The sequence below is a fragment of the Penaeus monodon genome, chromosome 14 (assembly GCF_015228065.2).
Source record: "Penaeus monodon isolate SGIC_2016 chromosome 14, NSTDA_Pmon_1, whole genome shotgun sequence".
In the NCBI taxonomy this organism is placed as follows: Eukaryota; Metazoa; Arthropoda; class Malacostraca; order Decapoda; family Penaeidae; genus Penaeus; species Penaeus monodon.
The window spans coordinates 19549623-19556780 of record NC_051399.1 but is presented as its reverse complement, the minus strand read 5'-3'; the positions used below and the strand labels follow the sequence as shown (position 1 = coordinate 19556780).

The 7158-nt window shown below is 39.2% G+C and overlaps 1 protein-coding gene across 1 annotated transcript in view; it reads right to left on the bottom strand.

The window, feature by feature from the left end:
* The window catches only part of LOC119580944 (carboxypeptidase B-like), a 10956-nt gene extending 6692 nt beyond the window's left edge, over positions 1–4264 (bottom strand). The window contains exons 1-3 of the mRNA XM_037929189.1: positions 4117–4264; positions 3683–3799; positions 3400–3521 (exon numbers count right to left, since the gene is read on the bottom strand). Coding sequence (XP_037785117.1) covers positions 3400–3521; positions 3683–3768 — 208 coding nt within the window. The 5' untranslated portion in view covers positions 3769–3799; positions 4117–4264. The remainder of the gene's footprint in view (positions 1–3399; positions 3522–3682; positions 3800–4116) is intronic.
* Positions 4265–7158: the final 2894 nt, after the last annotated feature.

The following is a 7158-nucleotide window of genomic DNA, read 5'->3' as shown; positions in this document are numbered from 1 at the left end:
CATATATATATATATATATATATATATATATATATATATATATTTATTATGTCATATATATATATATATATAGAGTAGTAATAAGAAGAGATAGATAGATAGATAGATAGATAGATAGATAGAAGATAGATAGATAGATAGATTCATAAATTGGTAGATAGGTAGGTAGATAGATATTTGAATACTGTGTATACACACACACACACACACACACAACAGATATATATATACATTAATATATATATATATATATATATATATATATATATATATATATTGTATATATATATATATATATATGTGTGGTGTGTGTGTGTATATATATATATATATACATACATGCATATATATATATATACATAAATATATATATATATATATATATATATATATATATATATATATATACATATTATATGCCTAGTACACACATATGCCTAGTACAGTAAGTAATCACGCATTACCCATATGTAAACCCATTACATACATTGTTATTACTTCGACACCTGTTTACCTATTACTCAGTTATCACACTCTTAACACTATTAACTTATCTCACATCTTATGCAATAGTATTAATTCACACATACCAGGCCTTCCGCCAAACACAACTGCGGACGTGACATCCGTAAGCCCTCGACCTAAGTGGCGTTACTCTGTTTACACGTGATCATCTCCTTTATTCCATTTCCTAGTACTTTTCTGACTTCCTGTATAGTTCTGTATAAAAGAGGATCGCCTTCGACAGACAGACAGCCTGTAACATTCTAACAGACCAGCTGTATCTCTTTCCTTTCAATAAACTACTCCAAGTTACCAGGGCGTCTGCTACTCCTTCACCGCTACCCAAGATTGCAGCATCCTACCAGACTCTACCTTGTCTGCACACTACCGCGCACAGGCCACGTTTACAGTGTGTGTGAGTGTGTGTGTGTGGAAGTCAAAGTTCCGGTCCAAGTGAACGCCAAAGCATTCGAGAACAGATGAAGGGGCGCGGTTCTTCCTCCACAGTGAAAAAAGTCGTCATATAGAACTTTAGTTTCTAATAAAGAACCGAAATGAATTATATATATGATTGTGTGTATGTGTGTATGTGTGTGTGTGTGTGTGTGTGTGTGTGTGTGTGTGTGTGTGTGTGTGTGTGTGTGTGTGGTGCGTTCTCGTCTAGCAATCTTATTAACCTGCGTTCAAACCCGCACTGCCATACAGGGGGTGATTATGAAGCAAAAATAAACAGAGAGACTGTCGCACCAAACATAAGAACCATTAATGAGTCACAATATTGTGACTCGTTAAGAAAGGCAGAGAAAATGTAACCAAATTCCTCAGAGAATTATGTAATGAAATACGGTAGAAAAAAAAATGGCCCGAAGACTGGACAACATCTGTTTTCATTCCAGTACAAAAAAGGAGAACAGCACATATGACCAAATATCAACCTAAAAATGGTAACAGAAAAAAAACACAGCTCAACGAAAGAAATCCTTATCTATGTTCCATCGATTACCGGAAAGTATTCGATACAGAAGTCTAAGAAATCACCTGGAAAAAAATACCACAATGGGATATCTAAATCATACAAACCAATCTTTTTAAAATCTTTACAACCATTAAAGATACACTGTAATTTCATCCTACGGCAATTTTTTTTTTACTGAACAGTGAGTAAGACAGAGATGCGCCACATCTCTGCAATATCTAAGTAGAAAAATATCACGAGAAACGCACATGATATTGAGGGTTCAGTAGCAATTAAAGGCAGAAGAGTAACCAATATGCGTCATGCTGATGATTTAGTTTTGGTTGCTGCATCCTAGAAAAGGTAACTACCTGAACACAAACAGCAAGTGAAAGAGCAGCAGCATTATACGTTCAACCACAGCTTTAAAGGCAATTGTTGATAACGAGAACTTTAAAGATCAGTGGTGATGAAGAGGAAACAGTAGATGGATCTTGTTATCTCGGAGCAGTCTTCGCGAACTCATACGATAGTTTCAAAGAAATTAGAAGGATAGCCACTGAACGCGGTCATGTCACTAACCATCGCCACATACGGAGCTGAAGACGACCGAAAGAGAATCCAAGCTGGACAGAGAAATGAATTTTTCTTTCATAAGTCAGAGTTGCGGGCTTGCACCCGCAACTCCGGAGATCTCAAGAATACTCTCCATTGTTGGCGATTAGAAGCATAATAACTTTATTTGCCACAGGAGAATTGTCTCATTTAAGACCTTTACTGATCACTCCCTGAACCCAGGGGTAAGTTCCTTAGCCGTTGGCTGAAAAAGAATCTCGTGCTTGTGGGCACAGGTATGTTTTCTGTCAGAGTTGTCTCCCTTAGCCCTTCACTAAAAAGCCCTGCACCGCCTTGGCTTGGAATGTCCGCAGGACGGCTGTGGGCGTCAGGTGCCCCTCCTTCAGCCGGTGTAGAAGGATGTCCGACGTCAGCACCTGAATTGCCAGCCTCTCCTCTGTCAGCAGCTCGGCGCCGGCGCTCAAGGAGGCATTGAGCTTATCCAGGGCGGCTCGCACCAATTTTATAAAAACGAAGTAATCACTGAGAGAAACGCGCCAATGAATGGATAACCAACAAACTTTGGAGGTCTAATTCTTCTACACGACATCGATAATCGGAAAATTCTTTTTGTTAGTCACGTTGCCTGGATTAAGGGTCTAGGGCACGAGGGTATTTAGTAAGCAGAAACAAGGAAGACCACAAACTAAGTATCAGAACATCCAAGAAATCACTGGGCTAAGTATTGCTGGAGTAGTGAGACGCACACAATAGAGTGGGATGAAAGTTGTTCCACAGAGATGCCATGGCGGATCGGCTCAACGACCCCTCCACCTGGTGATGGTGATGGTCACACACACACACACACACACACACACACACACACACACACACACACACACACACACACACACACACACACACACACATACATACACACACACACACACACACGCACACACACACACACACACATATGTGCGGCTGTGTGTTGTGTGTGTTATGAAATACCTATAAAAATAGATTAATGGCCTATTTTTATACTTTTCTTTAATATACATATGATGTACACACATACACATGCATATGTGAAATACTGATAAAAAAATAATGGTCTACTTTTGTACTTTTGTGTGTGTATGTGTGTAAAATTTTTGATCATAGATGGAAGTAACATTAGCAAAGCGGAAAGCCAAACATTTGACTCTTTCCTTGTGAGTTGCCACGTAGGCAAATGTGGTGAGGGGTTGACAGATGCGACAGTTTAGACTAATCTGCAATGGCTTATGCACAGACATTTTCATTCAACTGAAAATCACAAAGGCCTCTTGACAAGTCGCCCATGATTATGCTCAAAAGCCAGTACTAATGAGGAATCACCAGACCTCTCGCGGCGTCCTGCCTCAAGAGGTCGATCCCCCGGCGGCCCTCCAGGCTCCTGAGGAATCTCCGGTCGCGATCACCGACCCCCGCGCCCGCCGCGACGCTCACCTCCAGCACCCGCCACCTGCAAGGCACACAGCGTCCTCAGTCTCGGCCGAGCACTATTGCTGCACACTGACTGAAAGTGACTCCTTTGTATGAAGATGAAAGAAACTAGAGCTGAATGCAATACTTGCGGTTCTTTGTGAAGGCGAGGTGTACTGTCTGAGTTGACAAATATCTTACCCACGGTGACTAACGGCGGGGAAATTCTGCGCGCTGACCACCACCTGAGTCAGCAGCAGAAGCAGCCCCTTCCTTATCCTAGCCATGATTCCCACGCACCGCTCCCTCGCAGCACACCTGGGCATTGCAATACACATTTGAGGCTAAGACTGTTTCTATTATTGCTAGCACTGACTGCTTTGCAAACAGGACAACTTATCGGTTATTGTGAAATACCGGAGTGAATAAATATAACAAAGATAAGATATGACTATATCTTCCACAGCGATACGGAATTTTCAGTATATTCCACTTGGCCAAAACATATGATTTTCTCCGTTCCTCTAAAATAATATATTCTTCCATAGAAAACAATTTATATTTACCATGCCAGTCCCACACATGAATTTAACAATTTTCAGTGGTTTCACAAAGAAAGCACCAGACAAACTCACAGTTCGAAACGGGTCCTGGCTCCTCCGGCAGGCAGACGTCGCAGCAGGCGAGAAAACGTCTGCACGCGATCACGGACAGACGCGCACTACCTCATGCCTGAAATGCCGTAGCCAGGAAAATAATACGAAATATCTCCAAAAATACTTGGATATAGTGCGGCCTCCACTGCAGGATAAACATGATTTTTCTACAAAGCAACAATATGCCAGTCTATTTTCATCATTCCAGCAGGGCAGGCCGCCATGCAGTTCATGTATAGAGTGTCATTGGTATTGTGTGTTCATTCATTGTTAGTGAACGTGGACAATAAATAATTTTGGTTCCTTGTAGTAGTCTTACTATGGTATAAAGATAATTATCCTCAAAAGTGTTACTAGTCCAGGTGCAGTTGAAACACTGGTTCTCGTAATGGGAGGCTGTATCTTAATGTATATGTGTGGGTTTGGCTGTGCGTGCGTGCGTTTGTTGAGATTGAAATTATGAATGGCCTTACGTAACTCCAGTTCTAGATATTAATTGTGTGTGTGTGTTCTGTGTATTCGTGAGAACATAGTACATGGAAATCATTTTCTAGAAATTAAACTAGTCTTCTATGCAAAGGTGGCGGTCTGATCGTTTGACCGATCGGCCGTGGCACTTCTGCAAAGAAATGTCCAATTCTAACTCTGCTTCGCCTTTCTTATCACTCATACAATGCTTAATCCTGATATATCTTTGATGTTACCCTCATGTTTTGTTCCTAGACTTCCTGGTTTTCTTTTCTCGTACACCATGCCCATTAATAAGTTTTACCCCAGGCCCGTCCTCAGTGCCACGTGTCCATCAGAATGGAATTTGCGCCCTTACAGTAATATCGATTTCAGTTGTAGCTATAAATCATTCAGTACAAAGACACATATTAAGTAACAGGTTTATTATATCATATGTTGTGTATATTGTACAATTGCCATATTATATACTGCATTATGTAAATTCACACAGAAGTATTCCAAAGTTAGGAGAATGGTGGTACCATGACTGTAACAAATAGGCGACAGCATCTTTATGGTGATGCCCATTCCTGTGATGTCATTACGTTAAGCCATGATTCGCTACCTATTGCAAGCAGAGCAGCCTCAGTGTGTTATGATCCATAATGTCTTGTTTACTGTAGGAAACGCGACGCGCATCGTACACATGAGTTAATGAATACTTTGTAAAGCAGCCACACTGAAACACTTCTGACCGCTGCTCTCTCCTTCCTCGGCCACCTCTCCCGGGGCCACTGCTTAAGAATACCGATTCCGCTTGGCGACTGCATCTCATCTGCTGACATTTACTACTCATTGACTGGAAGAACTATAGTTTCGTTTGTTTACGCCCGTGCGAACATTTAAGGACAAGGTTGTTACACATACGCTATCCACTGACACACACACACACACACACACACACACACACACACACACACACACACACACACACACACACACACACACACATGTACACGCAAACACACACACACACACACTCACACATAAACACAAACGCTTACACACAGATAGATAGATAGATGTAAATTTGTATACACATACTTATATATGTATATCTGTATATATAAGTATATATGTATGTGTGTATATGTGTATATTATGTATATGTACATGTATACATATGTGTGTGTGTGTGTGTGTGTGTGTGTGTGTGTGTGTGGTGTGTGTGAGTGTAATATATTTTGTGTTATATTGATATATATATATATATATATATATATATATATATATATATATATATATATATACATATATGCATAAACAGAATTTTAGATACAATGGGCTTCTGGAAATGACACCAATGACTGGGTCTTCCGCTAGACTCGAAGGTCCTTCTCGGAGTGGAGACTCATGACATGATGTTCCACGTAATGCCAATAACGTTTTTCCTAGACTTTTGCATGCATTAATTATTCATCAAGAATCCAAGGGCAATGATTCGTGTATTACACATTTTTTTTTTTATATAACTCCTAGACATATAATGATGACTTAATAAAAACAGACATATACGTGCATATATGTATATGCATATACACGTGTGTGTGTGTGTGTGTGTGTGGTGTGTGTGTATATATTATATATATTTATATATATATTTATATTATATATATATATATATACTATATATATTATTATATATATAGATATATATATATATATATATTATATATAAAATATATATATTCTCTTCTAGTGCTCTGTCCTACGACAGGTCATTTTTGGCATCCATTTTCTCCATATATATATATATATAATATATATATATATATATATATATATATATAATATATATATATATATATATGTATATATATATATATATATATATATATATATAATATATATATATTAATATATATATATATATATTTCTTCTAGTGCTCTGTCCTAAGACAAGTCATTTTTGCATCCATTTTCTCCATGACCCTTTGTTCTCTGTTATTTTACTTAATTTGACAAGTCTTTTTCCGCGGGACTGAGGGTCATTTCCTAAAATATTTGCCATAAATACAAGGGAAAGCTCAGTCAAGTGGTTTCCCATTGCCTTTCCTGGCAGTTTTTATTGAGACACAGTCTCAAGAAGAGCTGCCAGCCAAGGCTAAAGAGTCTTCTCTACCCTTATATTTCTATTTATCTCATAGATGGAGGACCCTAACAGGTGTTCCACTCTGGGTCGAAGTGGGCCTGGGACCAATAGCGGCTAAGACGTGACTTCATATTCCTCAGGACCAAAATCCCACTACCGGATGCATATACTCATACTCAGTGGGGTGTGTGTGTTGTGTGTGTGTGTGTGTGTGTGTGTGTGTGTAGTGTGTGTGTGTGTGGTGTGTGTGTGTGTGTGTGTGTGCTGAACCTTTCCAAATAAATACATAATCCACAAACGAAATAGAGGCTTTGTTCCCTAGTGCTCTTCTCCGAGAACTCCCATTAGTTCCTCTTGCGTTTCTTCTTCTTCTCAAGTTGCCTTCCAAGATATTTCATGGCTGCCAGAGTCTTCTCCCT